Here is a 27500-nt window from a genome sequence, read left to right as displayed (position 1 = left end):
GAAGATATCTAAGGGAGGGAGCGTCCCCATTACATTTGATCCCAAACACCTCGAAACGTGGATACAGAAGTGCTTTTCCTTTTTTTTCTCCTGGCGCACTCGTCCATGTCCTGAGTGGAGAAGATGTACAATCACGTGTACGCACAGTGGACGGCTCCGTGTATCTGCACGTGTTTGTATTACTGACTCAGTCAAGCTGTTAGCGAAGCTTTTTATCTTGACCTCAGAGGTCTGTTGACTTCACTGCATCCTCATCCTGGTCTCATAAAAGTGTATTTGTTGATCTCGGGGTTAATAATGGACTTCTGGAGCTAAACACTGGCTCTTCAAAGAGAAAACAGTCATGAACCTCAGGGGAAGCAGGACGGCACCACACCTGGATCACTGCTCTTCTTAAACCTGCAGATGCATTTTACGGTTAATTGTTTTTGTCTGTATCTTTAGTCTTGGGAGGGAAGTGGACATGAGGCCCAGCAGACATGGATCTCTGCATCGGCAGACTGAAATGGATTCGATAATATAAAAAAACTAAACATTCACTGTAAATAACCTGGTCGCCCCAGATTTTTGATTAATTTGTAGTATTCACAGCATTATGCACATTTTCTGGAATAACGGTGCTACTTTCACTGGACATGAGAGTTGTTTTATCCTAAACAGCTTTGCTGCTTTTGTTGTTATGTCTCAAGACGCTTCTGAGGGTCTCTTTCTCTGTGTGTGCGTTTCCCATTGAAAGAGCATAACAAACTCTGCCGAATGCATTCTGGACCCTCTCAGACTGGACCCTCTCAGACTGGACCCTCTCAGACTGGACTCTCTCAGACTGGACCCTCTCAGACTGGACCCTCTCAGACTGGACTCTCTCAGACTGGACCCTCTCAGACTGGACCCTCTCAGACTGGACCCTCTCAGACTGGACTCTCTCAGACTGGACCCTCTCAGACTGGACTCTCTCAGACTGGACCCACTCAGATTGGACTCTCTCAGACTGGACCCTCTCAGACTGGACCCTCTCAGACTGGACTCTCTCAGACTGGACTCTCTCAGACTGGACATGGAGTGCGTGAACCAGTGTGAGGGGCTGGCTGAGGAAGCAGTGGGGGTGCAGTGGGGTAGAAGTCTACAGGATCTAAGTCTTGACATAGACTTGTTCCTTGGTCGTCGGGGCAGCACACAGCCGCACATTCACAACCAGACGCCCTGATAAAGCTGCCACTGACATGTCGTGTCATGTGACCCCCCAGTCTGCCGTGAACTTGATGATCCTGTTTATGTGGCGAGCCTGTTGTAATTAGGACGCTGCATTTATAATCGTTAGCAGACACTCCTTGGGTTTTTTCTCCTGATGACAGTCCCAGCGCAGCTACATTTACATTCCTGGTGGCTAAAACTTATCCTGACCTGACAAGAAGCTGTTTGTGTGTGATTGAGTGTGCGCCTTCTCTTGATGATGTTTGAACGAGTGGCCTCAGCTGTCTCAACAACTTAAACTACCTTCACAAACACAGTGGACTGCGAGCGCTAAGAGAAAGAAAGATAATTCTTGGTTACAAACTTCCTCTGGGATATTTTTCACCGAGAAGAAAGAATTCATCAGTGTTTGTTTGTTTTGCAACATTTAGCTGAAAAAAAGAGGTTTGGTGGTCTCATGATATCACAGCCAAGCAGAGACAGGAATTCCATAATGATAATGACTGAGGCGAAGGCTGCCGCAGGGAGGCAGCTGATGGAGGAGAACCACAGCAGAGGAACCTGGAGGAAATGAAGGGATGCAGCAGATGAGGGTTCAGATTGGTTCTGCTCCACTTCATCTGGGACCTGAACCGCATGTTTAGGACTGAGTACCTTTTCTCTGAAGGTCTGTAGTTTCCTCTGACATCCCTCCATTCAAGAAAGAAACCAATAAACACTCCTCTACTTCTCTCCCTTTGTTGCACTCCTCCAGGTGTCTGCAAAAATAGATGCGTTGCCAGCAGTGAGTCCCACGGTAGGTTTGTGTGTGTGTGTGTGTGTGTGTGTGTGTGTGTGTGTGTGTGTCTCTCTCTCTCTCTCTCTCTCTCTCTCTCTCTTGCACAGTTCTGGATAAAATTATGATCATGAATTTTTGAGTGAACTTTTTGCTTCGTTTTCATTTTTCTCATTACGCATATATATGTATGTGTATGTATATATATATGTGTGTGTGTGTGTGTGTGTGTGTATATATATGTATATATATGTACATATATATATATGTATATGTATATATTCAATCAACAACAAAAACACACTCATGATTTTTCATCATTTCATTGTCCTACACTCTACAAACAGTGAAGGTTCTTTAGGTTCCTCGTCTCGTTCTCACCACCATCACCATCTTCTTCCGAGTTCATTTATTTATTTGCCCTTATCTACATTTTCTCCTATTCTTCACGGTGGTCTGTCACTCGCTGGTTCTATATCCTTGTGTAATGTAGCATTTTTAGTTCCTGGTTTTGAATGTGCAGCCCTGGACTGGGCTCAGTTCTCATTATGGCCGTGTTCATCTTAACGTCGTCATTCTTGGATTTAAGAGGTCAGCAGCAGTTCACCTGCTTCAGTTGTCCTGTTGTCAACTCTGCCTCACCTTAGTTTTGATATTAAGTTATTACACTAATACTTTACATAAAGATGTATTTTCCTGCGTTTGCTACTCCCTCCTTGTGATTTCTCTCCAAACCAAAGACCCAAAACACAGAAGAACTCGTTCGGAAGTGTCCAGACATTACAGATCGCCTGAGGCTTCTGGAGCAGGAAGTGGCTCGCTACAGAGAAGAATCTGGAAAGTCACAAGCGGAAGTGCAAAGGCTTATGGCTGCGCTGAAGGACGCTGAGATGGACCGAACGTGCAAAGAGAAGAAAATTACAGATCTTGAGAGGTAAGAGTCAAAAACTGCGTGCCATGCATGTCCATCAGGAGGCAGCTCCTGGGTGTCTTCCACCAGCGGGGTCTTCCCCAGTCACTGGATCATTGTAAGATCTGGATTCATTCTCAAGAGCTCTATTTATAAAGGAGTAATCCACAAGATATAAACTGTCTAGGATGTGTCCTGGCAGCACTTGAAACACTTCCATGCAGTCATGCTTCCCCTCTGTAATCACACTTGAGAAATGCATGACGTAACCAACGGCATGTACATGCCTCATCTTAACCGTTTGACTAAATGTCTTTTCATTTGTTTTTTTGGTAAATGTTTGCAGACCTGGGTGAGTAGATGCTAAGTGTGCCTGATAAACATGCCATCTAAATACCGCCAACGCCGTCCGTGTCCACCCTTGACATCGTTCTGTTCATGTTGCTTCAAACTTTCTACCTAGAAAAGTTTGACATTGGGTCATTTGGGCTTAAACCTGGTCCCAGTGGGGCAGCACAGGTCATTCACATTTACAGCCACCGTCGCCGTGCTCGTTCCACTCACAGTAACAGCAGGATGCCTGTGAACCTGATTCCTACAGAGTCACCATCATGCGTGCTGTCATGTTTGTTGTCCTCTTGTCGTTCATATGTGCTCTCACACGTGTGAGTGTGTGTATAATTATAAGATAAGTGGTTTGTTTCTGTTTTTGCATGTTGTAACTGTCAATTCACCATAGAGAGTTTGTGTGTGTGTGTGTGTGTGTGTGTGTGTGTGTGTGTGTGTGTGTGTGTGTGTGTGTGTGTGTTTGTGTGTCTGTGCCAGGCAGCCAGCCAGACAGTGGGAGGTGGTGGTGTATCTAGCCCAGACACTGGCTGTTTATACTGCCCTGTTTATTACTGGCACAGTGCTACTCAATTATCATCTGATTTATGGATTGGCGTGGTGTGTATATGTACCAAAATGAGAGGTTGTTTCATGCCAGCATGGAGGCACTATATGTTAGTGTTCCTGTAAGTGTGTGTGTGTTTGTGAACGTACATGCTGGTGTGTAGGTCTTTCTGTCTGAGTAGATTGATGTTGTTTTACTCGTGGATCTCTAACTGTGCAGCGGAATGCCTTGAGTGTAAAACTAGATATGAAAGAACATTTTTTACATGCACGCTGCCCCGTAGGCTGTGTTTCTGAATGACTCTGAAAGAATCTGGACAGAGTGCATGTACTGGATCCAGCAGTGTTTCCTGCCTCATTCATTACCCGTTTTACAGACTCTCCACTTTGGCATGGAACCCGTGTGCTGACTCAAACTCTGTGGGAACTCACCAGCATCAAGTATAATAGAGATTCAGTAGCTCTCACCGGTTCTACACACAGTCTTCTCTGTTTCCGTGTGTGTGCACGTGTGTCGTGGCTCAACTTCTCACTTACATGTGTCTGCTGCTCACATGCAGCTGCCATGGAGATTTTCAAATGTGTTTTGTCTCTGTGCATGTATGTGTGTGTCATGTGCACAGCCACAGCAGAGAGTATTCAGCGTTTTTACCCACAGCTCATTGGCTGCTCTCTTATTAGTGTCAACTAGTCTGACCCTCCCCTCTGGTCTGTGTTTACAGGTCAAAGGTCACATGCAGGTCAGCAGCAGATTATCAATGGAAGATCCATTGCAGTCAAACACTGAGCATTCAAAAATGCACAATTATAATTATGATAATTAATGTAATAGTGTTACTACAGGGCAGCACGGTGGAGCAGTGGTCCTCATTGTGGCCCCCAGCAAGAAGGTTGTGGGTGGAGCCCCGGCTGCAGCACGGGGTCTTTCTGTGTGAGTCTCCATGTTCTCCCTGTTCCTGCTGGGTTCTCTCTGGTACTCCAGCTTCCTCCACAGTCCAAAGACATCAAGAGGGACCAGGTTAATCCAGACTCTAAATTGACCGTAGGCGTGGCTGGGAGAGCCAATGGTTGTCTGTCTCTATGTGTTGGCCCTGCCATGGACTGGTGACCTGTCCAGGGGGAAGGCTGCTGGGATTGGCTCCACCCCCACCACCCTCAACAGGAGAAGAGGGGGAAGATGGAGGGATGGAGGGATGGATGATGTATGGATGGAATGTTACTATAATTTGGAAGCAGAGATCAGGAGGAGCAATTAGAAATGAGGTCTGCCAATAGTAGACATCTGAGGTGTGCAGTATAGCCATGAAGTTGAAATACTGATAGAAATAATACACAATGTGTCAATACACAACAACAATGTACACATCTCATCATATAGCGGCTAACCCAGTACGATGGACTGTTAGTATTGATATTCAGCAAAATAACTTTTGGAACAAGTGTTGGTCCTTGCATGGGCACTTGTGTTTAGTTTGGTCTTCTCTTTGATTTGTAGTTGTGTGTGCACCTGTGTGTGTGCCGAGTATCACTTCTGCGGTGTGTGTGCGTGTGAGTGTGTGTGCTTGTACTTGCTACATATTGAAGAATAGAGTACATATTTAACCAGCAGAGTGAGGACATTTTAGCTGGTCCTCATAGTACCAGGGCTATTTGAAGGGCAAGACTTGGTTTTAGGGCCTGGGTCAGAATGAGGTCATGATGAGGTTTAGCATTTAGTTGTGATGGTTGAGGTGAGGTGCTGGGGGATGTATAATGTCAATAAAGGTCCTCTCAAATATATAAGCACAAGTGTGTGTGTGTGTGTGTGTGTATGTGTGTGTGTGTGTGAGATCAGAAGATGAATGTCTTGTTAATCAAAGTGTTTCTGTTGGAAAACGGTCAGGTGGCCTTTAACCGCTATCTGGAAGGAGCGAGAGAGAGAACAAAAGAGGAAATGGACACTTTCTCGTCCAGTTGGCAAAGCAGCAGAGAGTCAGAGACGAAGCTCCATCAGCCAGTCGCTCCCTTCCAGCGTTCACAGTTTTGAAAAATACTAGAGAAATAGTGGCATGGACAGGAATGGAGGCTACGATGGAAAAGGGTGCTTTACCTCTTGATTGCTTAAGAGGAACTTTTTTCTTTCTCCGCCATGCCCTCATTTAGGACATGCCGTCATTCAAGGCTGGGGTTCTTCTGTGTCGTCCTGTTGTTACACGTCTGTTGTTCTGATGATTTCTGCAGCAACATGGAGAGAAACTTTGAAAAATAAATCAGCCTCCCAGTCAGAGCATATCACAGTTCCTGGCGTGGTAAGCACTCTGGTATGTAAGGGAGGCTTTCAGGAAAAGGGAGGTGTGTGCATGATATGTGTACGTGTGTGTGCATGCACTATATGTGTGTGTGTGTGTTTATACACACTTTATTATATGTCACTGGGATTGGCAAGAGCCTGTTGGCTGACAAATATTCAGATACAAATACAAAAACAACCTCGTGCATGCAAACACACACACACACACACACACACACACACACACACACACACACAATGATCACAGTCAAACTCCAGATGTTGAAATCATCAGTCAGGGACAACTGATACACACACACACACACACGCACACACACACACACACACACACACACACACACACACACACACACTCTTTATGCACCCTGACACACACGTAACCTCCCAGATCTCTGTATATATTTGTACATGAATGTATTTATAAATAATGTGTATTTTTGTGTGTATTTGCAGGTGCTGCCAAAAATTTCGGTCCATTTTGTGTGTGAATGTGTTCAGCCAACTTTCTGTTTTACTGTAGTAATGTACTCACCTGCAGCAGAGAGGAAGTATTTCTTAACACAAGTACATAAACAATATCTACACACAATTAATCACATTATACTACCTCACATCGCAGTACTTTTATTTGAACCACCTGTCAGACACACACACACACACACACACACAAATATCAGCATCAGTGACTGGGTGTTTATGTTGTGATGAGACGTGCAGAAGGCCATGAAACATTCTGTCACTAATAAACAGACGTGTCCTGTTTGGATCTCTCAGCGCCGCATCAAGACAAATGTTTCTGATTAAACCTCGGGGCGTCGACCCAACGGCCTCCCGCTAAACCGTCCCGGTCCTCCTCATCTCCACACTCATCCGCAAAATCTCTTTTCATTTTGCTTCACAGGGAAGTTGTATTTAATCCAGATCATATCTGTCTCTTACTCCATGTATTGTTCATTTCTGGATAAATGAGTTTGTCTGCTTGAAATCGCTGGGTTTTCTTCCACTCTACCGTTTATTAAAAGATAAATGAAAAAGAAATAAGAGTTATGAAGGAGGGACAAAAATCCGGATTTAGTTATTATACAGTTAACCTTTACTTACCCAGGAAAAGACAGCTGAGAACACATGCAGGGCTGTGAGCAACCTCCTCCTTGCTCTTCACTCAGGTGTGAACCCTCATTTAGTATAACCAAGGAAAGAAATAATATGTCAGGGTTGATGAAAAAAGAGGTGGCAAAGAGAAAAATGCATATAAAGAGAGATATAAAAGGTAGAGTACCGTTGTGTTGACAGCCAGAAATAAAGCGGAGCTGCTTATGTTGGAAGGTGGATGTGTGGAGAGCTCCAGGTGGGACAGGAAATGTGAGAAATCACTTACGCTCATTTTAGGAACTCTCTTTCCTTTTATCTTGAAAGGCAAGAAATGTCATTGCAGTGACTGTTTTCCCACCATCCACTACGTTCCCCTGGTTTGGTTCTCATTCCCAGACTCTCCTCCACTCTTGGTGCCCTCATGTAGCGGCGGCGTGGGGGGAGCTGATGGTTGTATCAGCTATCACAGGGACCAGCGTGTCAGCTGGTTTATTCACCTGTGCCAGTTGCAGCTCTGTTGATAGCTGATATGCCCTCATGGCAAGTTCATCCTCCATGGACACGCTTCTGAGCTTATAAACACACACACACACACACACACACACACACACACACACACACGCATCAAAGAGTCCCAGTATAAACAGATTTTTCTTCTCATCTCCCTCACTGTGTAAATATGTGTTGCACATTGTGCGTGTGTGTACATATTTTTCATTCATAATAATAACAGAATTCAGTGATAATCTTTATTTATGCTGGTCTTCTCAAAGCCAACGCATAAAATGATTAAAATAAACTTTTAACATCAACATCAGAGTGATTTACATCAGAAATAAAGTCACAAGCCTGAGGCATGAAATGTGTGTTTGCACATAAGTTTAAATGCAGCGGGAAGTAATATCAGATATAAGTACTGATATGAATTTGAAGTACTTCTCTTCTGCTTGGTCTGCTTTTATTAAAAGAAACAGTATGAAAAGCTAGTGTGTGTGTGGCAGGCAGGCTCATCAGGTGTGTATGACATGTAATCATCGTGTTGTGTGTATTTCAAATTAACTTTACTCCAATGTCGCCTGTAAAATCTGCGCACACACACACACACACACACACACACACACACACACACACACACACACACACACACACCATTCTAAGGGTAGTGACAGCAAATATTTGCCCACATATGTAGGGGCAGCTTGTAGGTTGGGCCCAGAGTAAACACGCCGGTGTGGATGTAGAATAATAATGTGGCGCGTTCTAGCAGCGCTCGGTCACAGCCTGTTTACAGTGTCGGAGGCTCTCTTAAGCACTAATTTGTCACTGTCAACTTTCTTGCATTTTCCTTACATTTCACAAAAAAGTGCGAGGGCCAAACGGAGAGTTTGAAGAGTGTGTTTCTAGAGCTTGTGTGTCTTGACTTGCATGTTTTTGGTTTGTTCGCTAAAAATGTCACTATGTGTTTGTGCATGTGTTGGTGGGTTTTGTCGTTGAAAGGTTTACACAACAGTGTCTCACTTTGGTGGGTCAAGTCTTGTCTTGTCTCCATCTGCCTGGTTACTAGAAACCCGCCTGCGTTCAGTTCACACTCGTGAACTGAACGGTGCAACATGTAGACTCCAGTTTCGCTCTGACTTTACTTAATGTTTCATATTTTGTCTCTCGGAGCATTTAGTTGAAAACAGTCATTAATAAAAGCACTGAAGAATCAAACTGTTGAATGACAATGGTTTAAATTACAGAGCGATCGTACCTCTACGGAGGAGGCCATGTTCTTCTGAACCACCCAAAACAGGTTTTCTGGATCAGAATCCAGGACGTGATCTGTAACCGTCTCTGGCAGCTACAGATTTATTCCTCTAATTAAAGCGCGTTGCCTCAACAAATGCCATCAATACATGCTTCAGTATTTGAAAGAGCTCAACCGTGAGTCCAGGAGCGTGGTGGTGACTGGGAGCTCAGTACCATCACCTGGAGATTTCCGTGTGAAGGAAATAGAGCTGGTACTTTTCATTCCAAGTTTGAATGTCAGTTCAAAGGTTTGGTGAAAAGTTCGTCTTCGAACCATAAGAACCTGCCTGGAGGGCCGTCTGCATGAGCTCATCAGTCAGTTCTTCTTCTTCTTACCCATCAGAGAAGTTCTCAAACGCCCCATCAGCTCGACCTATGGCTTTCCAGTGGTCTTATTACTCTTTGACAGAGGTGGAAATATGTGCACGTCTTGTATTGAGTATAATATTGCAGGCCTTAACAGCTGCTTGTGTATTGTGTGAAATATCAGGGAAGCCTTTTTGCCTCCTGCCATCCATTTCTCCCTCTTTCTTTCTCTGTAGGCAAATCAAGTCTCCTAATATCCAGAAGCAGTCGGTGGCAGGTGAGATGAGGAAGGACGCCCTGGCAGATGGACACCCACACTCTCTATCGCAGGTTTGGTTACGTCTGTGTGTGCACTTGAACATTCCTTGGCCTCTCATTTCACTCTTCATCACCTCGCACACCCCAAATAGTCGGTCATTTCTCCTCCCCCTCATCTTTTACTTCCTCTCCTTGTATCTCTCTACATTTTGCTCCACTCACACCCTCGGTCCTTCACTGCGTCTCAGACACCATCCTAAGTGGAAGAGACAAGCATTTAGTCTGAAAGAAATCGTCTCCGTCCACCAGCCAGGAGTTGCAGCATGATGGCTCAGATGGGAGTTGTGAAGAACTGAGTCCAGTCAGGCTGCAGTGAAAAAAAATTGATGTACAATTTTTGATAAATTAAGTGATGTAATTTGCATATTTACATAGGCGTCAACGTTAGTGTCTGCTGGGTGATCGATAGCGTGTGTGCATGTGTGCACGCTTGCACAGTATAGTAGCCTAAAGAGCTACACAGAGGTGTTAATATCCAGAGTGCAGCCATGCCAAGTTATTCCCACCAGACCGATGAAGCAGAGTACAACTCTCTGTGCCTCGCTGCCAGAAAGAGCCAGAGCCCCTCTCACGCTCTGTTTTTGGTAGAGCTATTTTGTTATTTCTGTGTGTGCTGGCAGGCAGCATCTAACATCCTATTTCCTCTTCTAAACAGTGTCTGAGTAGCACACATTAATATTGATACAACCTGAAAAGAGACATGAAACGAGTGCCAGAATGAAAAAGAGAGGTGAGGGAGTGGTGTGACTGATGTCTGGAAGATAGATGACGTCTCAGATGGAGCTGATGGGAACTCTCGCGTTGGACTTTGTTTAGGTTGACTTGTTTTCTGGTCATTGACCAGAAGAACTATAAGCGGGACCAGATGCATTCAAGCTGCAGATCAGGTTTATTGTCACGATGCACTTTCTTACTGCGTAAACAGTTTCATAGTTCTGAGCGCTGCTGAAAGACTGAGCTACGCTGCAGGGGTCCAGGAACCATCGGGGCCTTTTCAGCTCCTCCTTCAGGGCTGGAAGGTTCAGAGTAGAATGGAGCGAAGAACACGTGCCGCTGCTGAAGTGCCACAGTGTTTATTACTGTGTCAAATTAGAACCAGAAATTCAGACCATCTTCATTATGAAACCCACAACAGTCACATAGATCTGATACACACAGAGCTGACGTCGGTACTCAACCACCAGTTACTGTCGCTCCCACGCAGACATGAAACGATCCCTTCAATGTTCGTAGATCTCTAACTCTCATATGAAGGCTGATGCTGATGGCAGGAACTGGAAGAAATGAATACGACCACATACTGACAGAAATTAATGAAAGCAATTTTTGCATTGATACTCCACTGGACATTTTTGTGGTTGAAACAAACAATAGTCAGTGCTTTCCTTTCTGAAACTTAATGTTCGACTTTAACAGCCACAGTCTCACGCTGAATTCCTCTCTTCCTCTTCCTCTTCTCCATTTCTGAATTCTTTGAAGCGCGTACACGTGTCATCGCGGCCTGGAGGGAATTTATCAGACTTCGGCGGTCAGAGTCGCTGTCACCTCACATGAATGTGATACATCAGAAAGTGTCTTTGATATGATACATTTAACCACTTTGATGTCACCATGAAGTGATGAGATTGGGTTCAGGTCAAAGGTCAAAGTCACTGTGATTACACAAAAAAGTTGCTGTCCATATGTGTAGAATATACATGATAGTAATTATGACACACAAATGTATAACAGCATGGATTGATGTAGAAACAGTCTATACCCAAAAGGTCAAAGGTCAACTTCAATGTAGCATCATAATCTTCTGACAGCTTATCTGACCATATTCAGTAGCTCCTGGATCGCACTTCTCTGAAAACCCTCAAACTGAACAAAGAAATCCAGCGGAAGTTTTAATCATAAAAGAGGAGCCGGGTGGTTAAAGTAACTGAACCTTTACTGCAGTAACGCAGTACTACTATGATGTAGGTAGTACGTGTAGCAGTACATGGTGAGATGTAGGCGCTCTGGATATGGCAGTAAGTTTATGTTGTGCCCCCCCCTCTGGTTCTCCATTTATGTCCTGCACCGTGAGGAACACTGCAGAGCACACGCAAACAAAGGAAGGACACCCCCCCAGGAGAGTTTATGTGGGATGGGAGATAGCATCTCTCTGCTTCATCGTCTCCATCGCGCCACGCCGCACTTCACAAACACAAAGAAAACACACATCGGAAATGTTCACTTTTAGCTTTCACGCAGGTCTTTTCTTTCTGTTTGATCTGTAACCGAGGCGGCGGCGGCAGCGGCGGCGGCAGCGGCGGCGGCGGCCCCCAGTAGCCTCTCCTGTTCAGACACCCCCATCACATGACACTCTTGATATAGACACAGCTGAAGATCTTCATTCACTCTAAGCTTCTTCCACACTTGACTGAAACTGTATGAGACATGTGGTTTCACACACACACACACACACACACACACACACACACACACAAAATTAACATCAGGAAATAAGACAGAAGTTGATGTGGCACACTAAATTTTTCTGACAGGGACAGAGTCAGATGTGTCTGTCTGGATCAGCCTATGTGGGTTAGTGGTGTGTGTGTGTGTGTGTGTGTGTGTGTGTGTGTGTGTGTGTGTGTGTGTGTGTGTGTAAAGCAGAGGAGGTATACAGATATACAGATTCTGGAAATGTGCATTCTCTCACTCTCTACTCGTTTATTTTACTGATCGTAATCCCTCCTTCAAACCAGACTCCAGAATGACTCGTCTCCAGGGACTCAGGTGATGATTGGCGCTGCAGAGGCAATTATCTTAACAATTTCCCCTCCTTCTGGATCTCTCTATCACTCTTGTAATTGCTTTTTTCTATTCTGTATATTCTTGAAACTCAGTTATATCCTCTTGTTACCAATAAAACTCACATCATACATATAATGCACTCTCACACACGCAAGCTGCACATGTGCACACAATCACTCACGCAGGCACACACAACTTTCTGGTTTGGTTTCACTCAGGGTCCCTGCGGTGGCAGCCCCCTCTCAGTGGGGGGTGTGTGTATAAATGTGTGTGCGCGTGCATATGCGTGTGGGCGGGGTCTGAGCAGTACTTGTTGATTCTGGTGCATCGAATTACTGCCCGTCTGTCACATCCAATTACAGCACGGGGCTGCTGAAACACACAGCCTGCCTCTGTACGTGTGTGTGCGGCTGTTTGTCGCTCACCTCCAGCTGTGTCGTGCTGACGTGACGAGCAACAAGTTTCCGCTTGTGATTTGGCTGGCAGGGCGTGATTTTCAGCACCCTCGGGGGTAATCCCATCGCTGCCGTTTTAGCCAGTATCACTGAATCAGCTGGCGCGGTCACAGTCGCCCATTCTAGCTCTAAATTCTATTTCTGATCAAGGGCTCCAGTTTGACTGTTGAATTGGAAAACAAAAAAGAACAGTGCATCCTGGTTGAAGCTGAGGTTTTTTGCCTTAACACCAAAATCCCCAAATTGGCCGTGGACAGAAAATAAGAAATGAGTGCTTTGAGGCTCCGCGGTGATACGAGACACATTCAGGTTGAGCTGCGTATATCAGCTGGAGACACGCTGCTCCTCTGTTTCTGTTCTGCATCCACTAACCCGCTTTTACAGCATGAAGCAGCTGTCAGTGTGCTGAAGCTCACTGAAAAGATGCAGCCAGGTGTGTCTATGTGAAGGAGAGATTCTTGCAAGCTGCTGTTGTCAGGTAGCTTTAGCTATCAGGCTCCTTTGATAGCGGCAGTGTTAAATGTCACTGCTGTGCCACAGTGCTGGTCTGAGGCGTGAAGCGTCCTGCCCGACCCTGGCTGCATCCCAGATACATGCAGCTTCTGATCTCCATCTCTCATTTCATTGGTTAAGAATTACATTCGTGACCAGGGGTGTTCTCATTTAGCAGCTTCAAAACACCATTCAGTGTGGTGAGCATGCACCCCCTCGTGAAAGCGAACTCTTGCTTCTAAGTGACTCCCGAGCTTCTGCTGCTCGACAACCTGTGAACGTGTGAACTTGAAGGCAAATTAACTTTTGAGTAGTGTGAGGCAAAGTTTGGAAAAAGAGAGAGAGAATCTGGGAGTTCTTTTTTCTGTCCAATGTTTTCATTCACAGTTCCAACACCCAGTGTGAAGAGGGGTCCTCTTCCTCTACACACACACACACACACACACACACACACACACACACACACACACACACACACACACACACACAGATGGAGGTCAGGGAAGGTCAAAGCACTTAGCTGCTCTTTCTCCCATCACTTATCACTCTCTTCAGTCTGAGAGCTGTTTGAGCTCCCCTGTGAAACATGGCCTGGATGTCTCGAAGCAGAATCCTCAGTAATTTTTTTAATGATCTTTCGTTGGTACTATTTTGGTTGCTAATATTTCCATCAGGAGTTTACAAGACTCTGCTCAGAGGAAAACATTCTCTCCCTGGCTTCTGTGACTTTATATCCACCCCCTCCCTCCTTGAAACTCTGTCGCCTTCAGCTTCCTCTTTCAGCCTCCCAGGATGCCATGCGGGAGACGGCGGAGCGGATCACTGAGTTGGAGAGGGCACTGAGAGAGAGCATGAGCACCTCCGCACATAGGGAGGCACTCTGGGCCCAGGAGGAGTCTGCCCACGTCCAGACCCAGAGAGAGGTTGTCCAGATGTTAAACACACTGATGGGAGACTGGCAGAAACGAGTGTATACACACACACACACACACACACACACACACACACACACACACACACACACACACACACACACACACACACACTTGCAGTTATACATCCCTACACAGCAGCCCAGCCACCCTTTTTACCCTATTGAGAAATGTGAGGAACCTAACTGCACCCTCATGTGGTGAAGTGTGTAACTGCAGCCAGTCAGTGACCACTAAGAGGTCTCAGTATCAGGTAGCTCATCAGCAAATGTTTCAAGATGGATCACCGGTGTTTGCCACCTGTCTACCATCCATCTCATCTCTCTCAGTCTGTAATAATTCTAATTGCTACCACTTCCTGTGTTCCATACTTCTTGTCTTGAGTTTATCAGTGAGTAGTGTAATGAGAGTTATCTATCTTTGTGAAATCATGCTGGCATGTCTATTTTGTAAGGTTTGTGTGTGTGTGTGTGTGTGTGTGTGTGTGTGTGTGTGTGTGTGTTTTGGGGGGCTAGGTGTGTCTTTGGTGGGAAAGAGAACCAGAACTAGCAGGACTGTTTCCTCCTGGTGTGCGTGTGCATTTTGAATGAGAATGACCTCGCATTATTTAAAGTGCCACAAGTAACATGAGAGCTGTCGGTGGTTAGGACTCGAACTAATAATCTGAGGCCATATGATGGCTGTATTGCCTCATACACACATGGATGAGGTCTCTCATCAGTCACACACACTGATTCAAGACAAAAGCTGACAGTGGAGAAGCTAAAAGATGAGGAGAGGATATTGGTGGATGGAGCAGGAACTTGAGAAAAGGTCAAACTCAGTTTACAAAATTCGGTGAGAGCCAACGCTAACTGTGGCTTGATTGTTCTAATGTTTTCCCCCTTTACTTTACACGCTTGACTTATCGTCAGCATGGATACTGTGTTTATCAAACAGTATTTTGAGCCACTGAGAGGTCCAAAAGAAAAGTATAATTATGTTTGTGGGACTTTTTGCATGCGTAGAGGTGGGTGGATATTTACCCACAAGTAGCTCAAGAACAGGGGAAATCCCTTCCTAACTTGTGTCCAAAAACCGTAGTCATCTTGCTTTCATTTCGAGACGAGTCAGACCTTCACGCAGAGAGCTGAGTAGACTCGACGCAGCCGATAGAGTAGCAGTCGTGCTGTCGCCACCAGAGAGATGCTCATTTCGCCTGGTGCTCAAGATGATCCCATGATGCTCAATTAGAGCTGCTGTCAACACACTAAACTCTGTGAGTCATTGTGATGTCACCAGCGAGAGGCAGCGGCGCCGTAAACATGCAGGCAGCCGGTCGTCTCTTACTTTTGCCCCTTTGAGAAAACCAGAGGGAGTCGAGGAGGGACGGGTCCTTCAGAAGCATCACCTGACCCTGGCACCATCTCAGAGAACCCCCCCCCCCACCTCCCCCTGCTCTTTCCATGATATTTTTTTCCTCCTTCTGCACGCTGTCCCAGTGTAATCAGTCTCATGATGTGTAATGCGCTGAAAGTCTTCCATCAGCCTGACCCGCTGAAATGAAGTGTGGGTAATGCCCCGGGTCACTTTTCTTCACACTCACTCTGTAAGTCCCTCTCTCTCTGTCTCTCTCTCTCTGTCTCTCTCTGTCTCTCTGTCTCTCTCTCTCTCTCTCTCTCTCTCTCCCTCTCTCCCTTGCTTCCTTTCACTCTCTCTCCCTCTGTGGCATTTGAACTAGGCCTTTGAACCAGCAACACCGACACAAATGGACAAGAGGGATTTGGCCCTTACCTCTGAGCCCTCAATCAGCTTAGCAACTAAAAGGGCTTTGAGCAAGTCTTAGTGAGCCTTAGCCTGGCTGGGAGGCTTTGCCTTGAAGTTGAGCTAAATTAGCACGCACAGGCTCTCCACTAAGCTGATTAGGGCCCTAATTTCACTAAAATGCATTGTATTCCTTATTAATGATGTGATTGTGAAGTGAGGGCTAGCCTGGGTGGTGGGCTGAGATGGGAGGTTTGATAGACATGTGGTGGGTGTATATGTGTGTGTGTGACCCTTGACTTTCATGATGATAAAAGCGGCTTTTGATTCTTTTGAGTCTAAAACAAGACATCAACTGGGATGGGATTTGGACAGCAGGCTGTGTTGTTTGTCCTGGTACTTTAGCTGCCAGTACCTCAGAGGTCAGTTGTTGCTGACAGAGCATCGGAGGCAGAGGGTATTTTGTCTAAAACAGTGCTGCAATACATTTCCTGAAAGTTTGAATGGAAGTTGTCACTTTCCCAGCATTTCTAGTTTCTGTATTCCCGTTCGCTTCACTTCCACTCCTCCTCATCTCACTCCATCTGCGATACTCGTGAACTTCTTCTTCTAGCACATTATCTGACATCTGTGAAACACACCTACAATCCCAGCAGTGATGAGAGAGTCCTGAAAATGTGTGAACGATTTGGCCCCATCATAAAAAAGGCCCATTCCTTTTTTCATGTCCAACCCCATGTTGTGAGTTCAGGCTCTCTCTCTCTCTCTCTCTCTCTCTCCAGCCCCGTTTACTCAACACCTTCAAGGCAGGAATATTACGTCGCTTTTCGTTTGTCTAAATGTGTAAAGAGGCAGAGTGAGGGACCAGATCATTGGGCCTCTGAGCCGTCGGTGGAGGAAGTCACAGCCTCAAATCTACCGAAAAGGACAGTCGTCTAAAACACCGAGCCGAACCGTTTATGGTGCAGTTGCAGTGTCCCTGTGTGCAACTGACTTTAATTACTTCAGGTCCAACAATAAATCATTTTTGGAATATTTTGTCAAAACTCCATGAAAGCTGAAAATTGGACCTCAACTTCTCATCAGAACAAACTCACCTAGAGTTCCATTAGAAAGGTGGTTGCTGTCATGCAATTACACACTTCCTGTCTTCAGATAGGGATGCCCCGAGGTCACATCCTGCCTGTCACACACCCAGGCTGGACCTGCAGGGCTGCATGTTTGGAAGGTGTGTGTGTGTGTGTGTGTGTGTCTGTGTGTGCAGAGGGAGGAGAATGTCTATGAGGGATTTCTCATAAATCTCACCTGCTATAAAGGAGAACCACACTTGAGAGTGAGATAGAGTAAAAGGAGGAGGAGGAGGACGCTGGAGTAACTCAGTCATTTTCCCTGATCCTCGCTGTCATCCATCCATTCTCTCATATTTAGTCATTTCACATCATGTTGACGTCCCCACTCACTCAGACACACAGTACCGACACACACACACACACACACACACACACACACACACACACACACACACACACACACTCTTGGACATGGATTTATTAATAGATGCATGCTGACAAATAAATGTGTATCCGATTAAGTCCAGGTGTACCTGTTTGTGTGACTGCATGCAAAAATAGATTTTGGATATTGACTTTAGGATCATGTTACATTATTTAAAGGAGGCTTCTTACATTTGAGAGCTTTGTGTGGTTGTCCTGGTATGTTTTCATGCTGTTTATACCTGAGTATGTTTTCCTTGAATAGCTGGAGGAGTTGATGGGGGCTTTGGAGAAGACGCGCCAGGAGCTGGACACAACAAAGTTGCATCTGTCTACCACTCAGCAGTCCCTGCATGAGCGAGACGGACACCTCAACAGTCTGCGCCAGGAGCGACGCAAACAGCTGGAGGAGATTCTGGAGATGAAGTTAGTTTTACATTCAAACATCTGTCTGTATACACAGCGCTTCTGTCTGCACCGTATTTCTATCTCCTCTAATCTAGCCTACTTACCCATGTTGTCCTCATTAAACGGATGTCAGGAACATGTTGTGTAACTGTACGCAACACAGCCATACTTCTGCTATTTTGTAATCGTACAAAGAAAAACTCCCAAAAATTCATTCAGCGACACTTTCTTTGTATGCCGTGAAATGGCGGAGTTGAAAATCATACAGAAGAACATCCAGTCCCAGAACAATAAGAGGAAAATGTACAGGTTTACTCCGAGCTCTCCCAGGAGTTTCTGCACTGCTTTGTCCACTGCTGGAATTGTTCATTTGCTGGCTGACCTGTTCACCTGTGCATGGATCAGCCATTATCTATAGCTGCTTTGTGAGAAGTTTAATTTATTGAGGACAGGTGTTGCAGCTTTAGGGACGCGTGTGTGTGTGAGGTTCTTCTTTTCTTTGCATGCATGTGTGTTGCAAAGAAGGAAAGTGTGCAGAAGGGGATGTGCCTCCATGTGTGAGTGTGTGTCAGTGATTGTGCGAGCGAGTTCAATCATCTGTCAGTGAGGCAGCTCCATGTGCGTTTGCTTTGAGTGCTCTGATCGAAGGAGCATGGAGCCACAGATCTGCTTGTCGTGTGCGGCAGAGAAATGCTTTAATGTGTCAGCCGTCACCGAAGCGCCGAAGCACCAAAGCTGCCTCAGATGGATTGAAAACACAACTTTTAAAATTCATCATAACTTGCAAGCAAAAACAGCATGTTTAGATATTTGTAGACAGAGTGCCATGGCTGTATCTGTGCACACACACACACACACACACACACACACACACACACACACACACACACACACACTTGTGATGCAAACCCTCCTCCTGTCTGTCCCAGATTCCACCATCCAAACACTACCAGGGATGTTTAGTGCAGGAATTGAATTACATGCGATACAGACACAACCTGAGCCTCCAGGAATACACATGAAATTACAAACATGCTCACAGACCTGGCGTGGGAGTCCTACTTTGTACTTTACTGGCGCTGGCTTAAATCATTATTATATTACCATCAGAACGATATTTGAGGAAGAAGGTTAGTGTGATGGTTGGTTGACATAAACAGCAACAAATTAGATGGAATTCTTTGCCCTTGTGTTCAGGTCTTTGACTGACTACACGTCTACACTGGTGAGAGCTAATAGAAGGGCAGAGAGGGCATAAGTGTGTGTGTGTGTGTGTGTGTGTGTGTGTGTGTGTGTGTGTGTGTGGTCTCTGGTGTGTTCAACTATGTGTATGAAGAGGTCAAAAGCAGGGGTTTGGGGTCACTGATGATGAGGATTAAAGGACTGCTGAATTGTGAGAGGGCGAAGCTTCGTGAGACTGGCTTCCATCTGAACAAGCCACAAAGATACGAACGCAGAGGTTACACACAAGCTCGCATATAATCACTCACGTCTGCAGACATGCACATACTTACACAAACTTTGGTTTTCTGCTTAAAGGGGCCATATTCCCACAGCTCAGCTCCCTGCTGCAAGTTAGCACAGACGAAGCTGAACAGGAGAGATAGGGCAGAGAAAGAGAGTTAACGAGGGAGGAGGAGGAGGGTAAAAGCAAGATAAAACAGAAAGAATGAGAAGGAGGGCAGGACAGAGAAATGTGTGGAAGCTGATGTTTTTCAAATCTTAGAAATCATGAGAGGAGTTTGATTGCATGCCAAGTTTTTCTTTCCCTCCGCTGTAATGTGGCATTTGTCAAGAAGACCAGCTGAAGCAAACCATGTGAGGCGCGTTCCCCAGTGAAAGAGCTTTCGCTGCTTTTTATGTGTGTGTGTGTGTGTGTGTGTGAGAGAGAGAGAGAGAGAGAGAACTAGAAAGAAAGAGAGCAGACGCTTTTCAACACTGTTAATGAAAGAGACACGAGGGGAAAAAATCATTTTCAATATCCTCTCATTGCATGCTGGGCTTCCTAGTTTAGTGTGTGTGTGTGTGTGTGTGTGTGTGTGTGTGTGTGTGTGTGTGTGTGTGTGTGTGTGTGTGTGTGTGTGTATACACACACATATATAATGTGTGTATGTATGTATGTATGTATATATATATATATATACACGCACATATATATATATATATATACACATACACACACACACACACACACACACACACACACACACACACATTCACACACAGCCATTGAATGACACTCAGAGCCCAGCTGATATTTTCTCAGATTAAGTTTTCAAAATGGAAAATGTTGTGGGATTGTGTGGAAGTAGAGAAATGAAGAGTTGAGAGTTTGAGAGATGGAGGGAAAATCCGGAAGCCGTCAGTGGAAGGACAGTCAGAGGAGGAACAGAGAGGAGCTGGAGCAGAGAGTTAGGGAGGAAACAGTGGACGATGGAAAAAAGGGATGAGATGAAGAGAGTGATTGATGGAGGGATGGTTGGGGAATGATGGAAGGAGTGGTGGTAGAAAGAGTAGGGAAATGATGGAGTAGAACGATGAAGAAAGGTCTGGTTAGCGTTGGGGGGATTCACACACACGACACGCCCCAACGTGCCACCCATGGGCTCCATGTTCAGGCTTTTACTTTTACTACACCTGCTTTTCTTCTCAACACTGATCGGATACCTGGATGTGATCAGTAACAACCTCCGATACCAGTGTGTTCGAAAATATAGCTATGGTATACTTTACTAACCTTGAATGGGTATGATATGATGTCATCACTGATGGACATGAAATCTGCCATGATAATGTACACATCTGTGTAGTACTGGTGGTACTTGTTATGGCCCGGTGTTGAAGTACTGGGTTGTACCTGTAACTCTGAAGTCCCGATCCGTCTGTCCGTCTGTTGGTTGGCAGGTTACAGCAACTCGTGGCATCATGAAGCTTAAAGCTGTAGCGACGTTATGACTTCCAAATCCCCAATGTAGACATCCTGTCTGCACAGCGCCATCGCCATGGTTACACTGACTAAACAGAGTCCAGCTGTACTGGCAAGGTCATGTCCCTGCTCACAGATCTCTGAGGGACCTGGACACACACGCACGCACGCGCGCACACACACACACACACACACACACACACACACACACACACACACACACACAGTAGTAGTAGATGTACACATTCATGTACTTGTTTTGATTTGTTGACTAATCAAACCTTTGTGATCTCTGGTGTGACTTTGATGTTCTGCCCCCCCCCCTCGAGAAATCTCTCTTACATCACCACGAGTGTGAGCACTTATGCAGTCACAGAGAGACGTTCACGAGATGAACACGTCAGCGGATTCACACACCCATGTGCACACTTGTACGTGTGTTACAGCGCGATTGTTGTGATAGGTAGCGATGAGCCACGGACGGAGGCTGCGGCGTGTGAATGGGATTCTCTGTGCTGCCGTGACGAGGCGGGGCCGACCACACATCACCTTCCTGTCGTTGCGAGCAGGTTTGTGTGTGTGTCGCCTCGTGGGAACCTGGGGCCATTCATCATATCTGTCTGTGCTCTCATGCCCTCTGACACACATGTTTACCTTCGACATGTGTGTCTGCTGTCGGGCCGGTAGGTATGTTATTATGTCAGGGCCGAGGTATGCTCCACCCTGCTCCTCCACCTCCTCCACCCTGCTCCTTGGAGGGTTGGTCAATGGGAGACTTCATGCATGGAAATCCTGCTTCAAAGTCTGGTTCAGTAAACAATAATGGTACAGTAAAGTACAGACTCCCTTACAGGCGGCCGCGCTCAAACTGGAACCCAGGCCACATCACGAATCGACAAAATTTGGTAAAATCCACTGTTTGGAAAATGGAAGAAAAAAAAGTGTCTGCCGCTGGAGTTCACGCTAGCATGTTTGAGGTTTGGAACGAAACCCAACACCAGACCTGTGTACCGCATTTTACCACGAGGCCTCACACTTAACACAGCAACTTCCCACAGATTCTTGGAGTATTTTGTAAGCTATCACTGTTGTGTGCCGGTAATTCCCAGCGCTGATGCCAAACCGATCGACTTCTGTAGAAAATCAAACAACTCACACAAGGAAGTCACACGCCTGGCGCCACGAGCCAGAGAGGAGCTGCGAGTTGGAGCAGAATACTCACTCAGGAAATGAGGCGAACGGTTATTAAATCAGACTTTTACACACTCAGGTCGTCTGTTGTGGTAGTCGTCTGAACTTTGGCCTTTGTTATCTAGTTTGGAAAGAAGTGTGAAATCAAAAACTGCTGGACTGGGAATTTGTCTCCATTAAAACGCAGCACCTGAGCGGAGCTCCACATCCTCCCTTCACTGGGGCCTCAAACGTAGGCACAGGTTGTTGCTTTTTTTAAGGCAACCTCTCGCATGTTTTGTTTTGCTCTCTGCTCAACAAATGCATGAACAAACACCCCCCCCCCCCCCACCACCACCACCACACACACACACACACACACACACACACACACACACACTGAAATGTGACCTTTATTTACTGCACGAGCTCATGACCTGCCAGATGGACACGAGTGGCTCCGGTTTTCTGGTTATAAACAAACATTGCGATGTGTTAATCAATCACTTTTATGCTGCTGACGCGGCGAGGAGGCGGAGCTCTGATGCCTCAGCAGCAGGTCTCCAGGTCACAAATGAGGCTTCAGCTGGTTTGCATGAAATCAAACTGGTTTAATCTTGGACACCAAACTGGTAAAACTGGACATCAGCCAACTCAGGGTAGAATTTGACTTTAGTTCTTGAAGTTTCCTTTTCTGTAAATAAAATTAGAGGTAACGCAGGTTTAAAAATACATTTGACTGTAATATTAACTTCATTTAACCTGCAAAGTTAAAGGTAAGAAGGGTCAGCAGGTAACCTCAGTCCAGAGATGCGCAGGTTCAAGCTGTAGTTTTGATGCTTGTCAGCTGATGCAGTTCAATGACATTGAAGTAGCTAGGATGGAGAAATCAGAGCCTTGATTCTGCAGAATTAAAGAAGATTTTACCCGTCATGATTTTAGCTCACTTGTTGAGGGACTTGGTTGTTGCAGCTGGACGGATGGATGAATAATGCACCAAGACAATCTGTTATACAGCTGAATAAACACAAATTAAAATGACACAACTGTAGTAATAAATAATTACATTCATTTTTAATGTTGCGTCATTGTTTGATAATTTTAAGTGGCTTTTATCTGTTTCTACAAAACAATTATTGCAGTTATTAGTGTTTTTTTTAATTAATACTTCAATCTTGTGATAATTATCCACATATAGTATTTGTAGAAACCCTTAACACAGTTGGAGTTTTATCCTGCGTCAGCTGGGGTTCTGTGGTGTAAAAACTGCTGGATGACTCATGGTGGACAGAAAGGATCAGCCACAGTGGCCGGTACTGTTTCCTAGGTTCGATGTCTGAATGACGACTGCAATCATGAAGTTGATTACCAGGTTGACTCGCTGCAGACGGGGGTCAAAAATAGGCAGATATGCTGATGGTGTGGTCCAAAAGAACAGCTTCTCTCAATCAGAAGGTGTGAAGGTGACACAGAAGATAAAGAATGGATCGACCAACCAGTGAAGAAGTTGAGGAAAGGTGAGGGTGAGGCTGCATGTCGGAGCTGCATTTACCGTCAAACTGACTCGGTTTGTCCCAGTCGACTACATTCATTCTGTCTCTTCTCTTTTACTTCATTCTTGTCCTCTGGGTATGAAACGCTCTTCCGTCCTTCTGTCTGTCTGTCCTCATGTGGTAGCTTTGGAGGGGTGGAAGAGGGCCTGGAATTTATCACACGTACCTAATAATTACTATCACAGGAAACGGTCCTGAGGAAGTAGGTGCACTAGCCCAGCTAATTAGTGTCAGCCGCAAACACACATTTACATGGACATTCTTGCATGCGCACACACACACACACTCACACACACGCACACACACACACACACACACACACACACACACACACACACACACACACACACAAACAGCTAATTAGTATCATTTGGCTGGCGTAGAAGTCTTGGGAAAGCTTAATCTGATTGGCTTTAGGGAGACTAACACCCCCAAGTTTGCCTTGTTGTATAAATCTCAAGACTAATTGACTAGAAGTGTGTGTGTGTGTGTGTGTGTGTGTGTGTGTGTGTGTGTGTGTGTGTGTGTGTGTGTGCGTGCGTGCGCGTGCGCGCTGGCAATTGATTAGGTGGGCCCTGCAGCCATAAAGAGCCAGCCCAGGGCACAGCAGCCAGAGGAAAGCAGTGGCTCCTGCCCAGCCCCTGGGGTCACCAAAGGAATGAGGGACAGGAAGGGGGGGGTCAAGGGAGGAGGTGTTCTCAGCCTGGAGAGAGATGTGCTGGTGCCCTCGACAGAGAGATGTCTACATGTCTTGGTATAGTGGATCAGAGAGTGAGCGTGTGCTGCTATTTTAGGAAGAATGGGGTCGTTTGAATGGAGCTGCATGCTCACTGGCATATATGCTACTACTGTAAAGACCTGGGTCTGTGTGGGACACACACACACACACACACACACACACACACACACACACACACACACACACACACACACACACACCTGAGTTTAGACCCTTGTTTTGGTCCTTCCTTTGGTGCTTCTTGTCTTCCTGACTGTCTGGATACTCATGTGTGTGTTATTTGTCTGTGTTTCTCTCACATCGTAGCTCTTTTTTTTTGTTGCATCAAATTAACTTTCTTTTCTTGGCAGAATGTGGCAGAGTCTCCACATCTCTGCATCAGTTTTTCTTACATGAATCCCTCAGTGAGAGCAAAGTCTATTTGACTTTTTGTCAGTCTGAGTTTTATTGACCCTGCACATCTCCCAGCCTTTCTTTGATGGCTTCCAGGAGGTTTTAATAGAGAACAATAGGAGAAAGTACCACTTCCCAGCACCACGTTGCTCCAAACACTGCACGCCAGTCAGCATTCACCACATCGCAGCCCCTGGCACTTCTTGATTGTGTATGTGTGTCTGATGGGGTTAATTCAGGGATGTAGACCCAAACTGTAATTATCATTATGTACTTCTCGGCAGCGGCAGGAAACGGCCCAAGCAAGTCTGGATGAACCGGTGCATCCTTGCTGATGTGCACTGGATGTGTACAGAACAACATGTGCATACTTGTGTGTGTGTGTGTGTGTGTGTGTGTGTGTGTGTGTGTGTGTGTGGGGAGACACAATGTGAAGAGCATGAGAGCTATTAGCAGTGAAAGATAAGCAGATTGTGCCAGTGGCGATGTGATGATTTTTCCTGCTCTTGTTTTGGATCTACTCTCGTTCATTTGGTCTCTGTTAGACTGAGACATATTGGAAACATGAGTGTTCTCTTGGGGCGAGTGGGTATCCAGAGTTGAGGACTGGAAAGGAGAGGAACGAAATGAGAGGAGCGGGAGAGAAAATCAGAGAGAAAGAAAGCTGCTGGAGCTCCACACCAGGATTTCCAATTACATAAAACTACATTTGTTTTTCTTGTTTGTGGGAAAGATTTTATTATTCCTCAAGCACCACAGAGACTGTTAACTTCTACAACTTTGCCATAAAACTTTTGTCTTATTTCTACAATACTAAAGGCGATGTCGAAGAAAAAGCGGAGCCTTCGGAAACCTTAAGTTAATTTGGAACAAACTAATCTCAACCGCAGTTTAATCAGTGTGGGCCTTCGTCATTTATGACGGGAGAGGTCTTCATGTGGGCAGTCAGACGGCGTAGAAGCAGGACTGGTCACCGGCGAATAATCAGCACAGGAGCACTGCAGTGACGTGCGTGGCTGGAGGGAGGGTGAGCAAAGATGATGGCATGAGTGTCAGGCTGGAGATGAAACAGACGTGCAATCACCAGCGTGGGTGTTCACCAGCATCTTGATATGTGGGAGTCATTTAGGTCAACATCAGACACTTGTGTGTTGTGTCATCTCAGCCTACAGTAGACGTGTGTGTGTGTGTGTGCGTGTGCACGCGTGCGTGAAACCGTGTTTCCTGACTGCTAACGTAGGGAAACCACAGCTCATTACAGCTGTCTGACCTTTACAAAAACAAAAAATCATATTTGATATTCAGTCTAAAAGAAACGACACCATGACAGCTTCTAGATGATGTCATAGAGGCTTTGATCTTGTTAAGAAGACAAAGGAGTGTTACAAGAGCTGTAATGTCTATCATGTGATTATTTCACCAATACACTCAAAATCTGCATCCGTCCACAGAACAAAGTCAATTAAAATGTGACGTGGACACCGCGAAAAAAGATGGAATCGAATGTGAATATCAATTCAAATCTGGGACGACGGACAGTCCTGCAGCGCGTGAATCTGCTGTTCTGGGTCCTCCAGTGATATCAGCTCCCTTGATTCCAGCCAGCTCAAATGTCGTATTTGAAATCATTTGAAGTAAGATAACAAGTGTGTTTTTATGACTACTGACATCATGCGTTTATTTCGTGTTGCCTGCCCGGAGAACAGCAACCCTTTTAAGGACCGAGGAGGCCTCGCGCCTGGAAGACGAGGGAGTCAAATCCTGGCAAACCCTCCTTCAAAGGAGCAAGAGTTTCCGACCCCAGAGAGAAATTTGGTGTCTCCGTGGGACCCGAACTTGGAAAAACAGGTCTTGAATTAAAGAACACTCAGAGTCATGGACCTAAAACTGATTTGATATGTTTTTATTTCATTATAGAAGGAGCTCACAATTACTGAGCTTACTGAGTATTATATGAAGATTCTCCTGAACTCATCAGAAATTGAACCCTGAATTTGCACAAAAACATATATTTTTTATAAACCGTGGATGCGATCGAGGGCGACACTCAAACGTCCCCGACCAGAGACGCTGTTGCTGTTCAGGCAGTAGTGGGGGGGCTCACACCTCCTCACGCAGGCTCTGAGTCTAGACAGAGAAGCTCTTTCTATTCAGGAATTCACCTCTCATTGTATTGCTATACTTTTTTACTGGGGATCCAATAAAAAGCCTTAGATTTGATTTGTAAAAGCTGAGATTAAATGTTTAAATTGGCAACATCTTGTACATGTAGCAGCAAAAGGACATTGCAAAGTAAAACATATTGAATCTGTGTGTGTGTGTGTGTGTGTGTGTGTGTTTGTGTGTGTGTGTCTCTCCCTCGCTCTGATCGGGATCTGATCATTGCTGCTTGTATCTGCTTGTATTGAAGTGTGAGGAATTTTCCGTTTGGAGGACGTGGTGATGGTGGCAGGACAAGTTTGCCTCGACTTTACAAACCAAAACAAGCCAAAGTCGAATCAACACATGCAACTTTCAGGCAGCACCAGCTACCGTCATGTGACTCAGGTGAAGACATGTAAATCTGGAATGATATGATGTCCGGTGGAGCAAATGGAATATTTGTTCACGGAGTTGGTACATGATCGTATGATATACTCGCACAATGTCATAGTTCCGGTGCAGCTCTGTCTCTCCTGAGAGGGAGGTGAAGGAACCTCCATCGCCCCCTGCTGCTGTTTGGATTTGTTCTCAGTCTTCAGTATTTACAGAGCCAGGACTGGAATTGAACGGGATTTTACACATTTTAAACACAGGAGCACATTCAGTGCTGGACTCATTCACCTCCATACACCACAGAGCGCCACAG

General features: G+C 45.5%; 1 protein-coding gene across 4 annotated transcripts in view; it reads left to right on the top strand.

Annotated features, from left to right (window-relative positions):
- The window catches only part of LOC147256712 (ERC protein 2-like), a 139293-nt gene that overhangs the window by 49464 nt on the left and 62329 nt on the right, over positions 1-27500 (top strand). For 2 of the 4 annotated variants that reach the window (XR_015117947.1, XM_086214937.1), the window contains exons 9-12: positions 1946-1987; positions 2707-2900; positions 9483-9576; positions 17729-17889. Coding sequence is in view for 2 of the 4 variants with exons in the window: in XM_086214937.1 (XP_086071063.1) it covers positions 1946-1987; positions 2707-2900; positions 9483-9576; positions 17729-17889 (491 nt within the window). In the remaining 2 variants the exon portion in view is untranslated. Of the gene's footprint in view, positions 1-1945; positions 1988-2706; positions 2901-9482; positions 9577-14065; positions 14219-17728; positions 17890-27500 lie in introns of all 4 variants that reach the window. The other 2 variants (XM_086214936.1, XR_015117948.1) reach the window with 2 other exon arrangements.

This window comes from Aulostomus chinensis, chromosome 9 (assembly GCF_037954235.1).
Source record: "Aulostomus chinensis isolate RoL2024-O1b breed Wild chromosome 9, RoL_Achi_v1.0, whole genome shotgun sequence".
In the NCBI taxonomy this organism is placed as follows: domain Eukaryota; kingdom Metazoa; phylum Chordata; class Actinopteri; order Syngnathiformes; family Aulostomidae; genus Aulostomus; species Aulostomus chinensis.
This window is presented reverse-complemented; position numbering and strand designations above follow the sequence as displayed.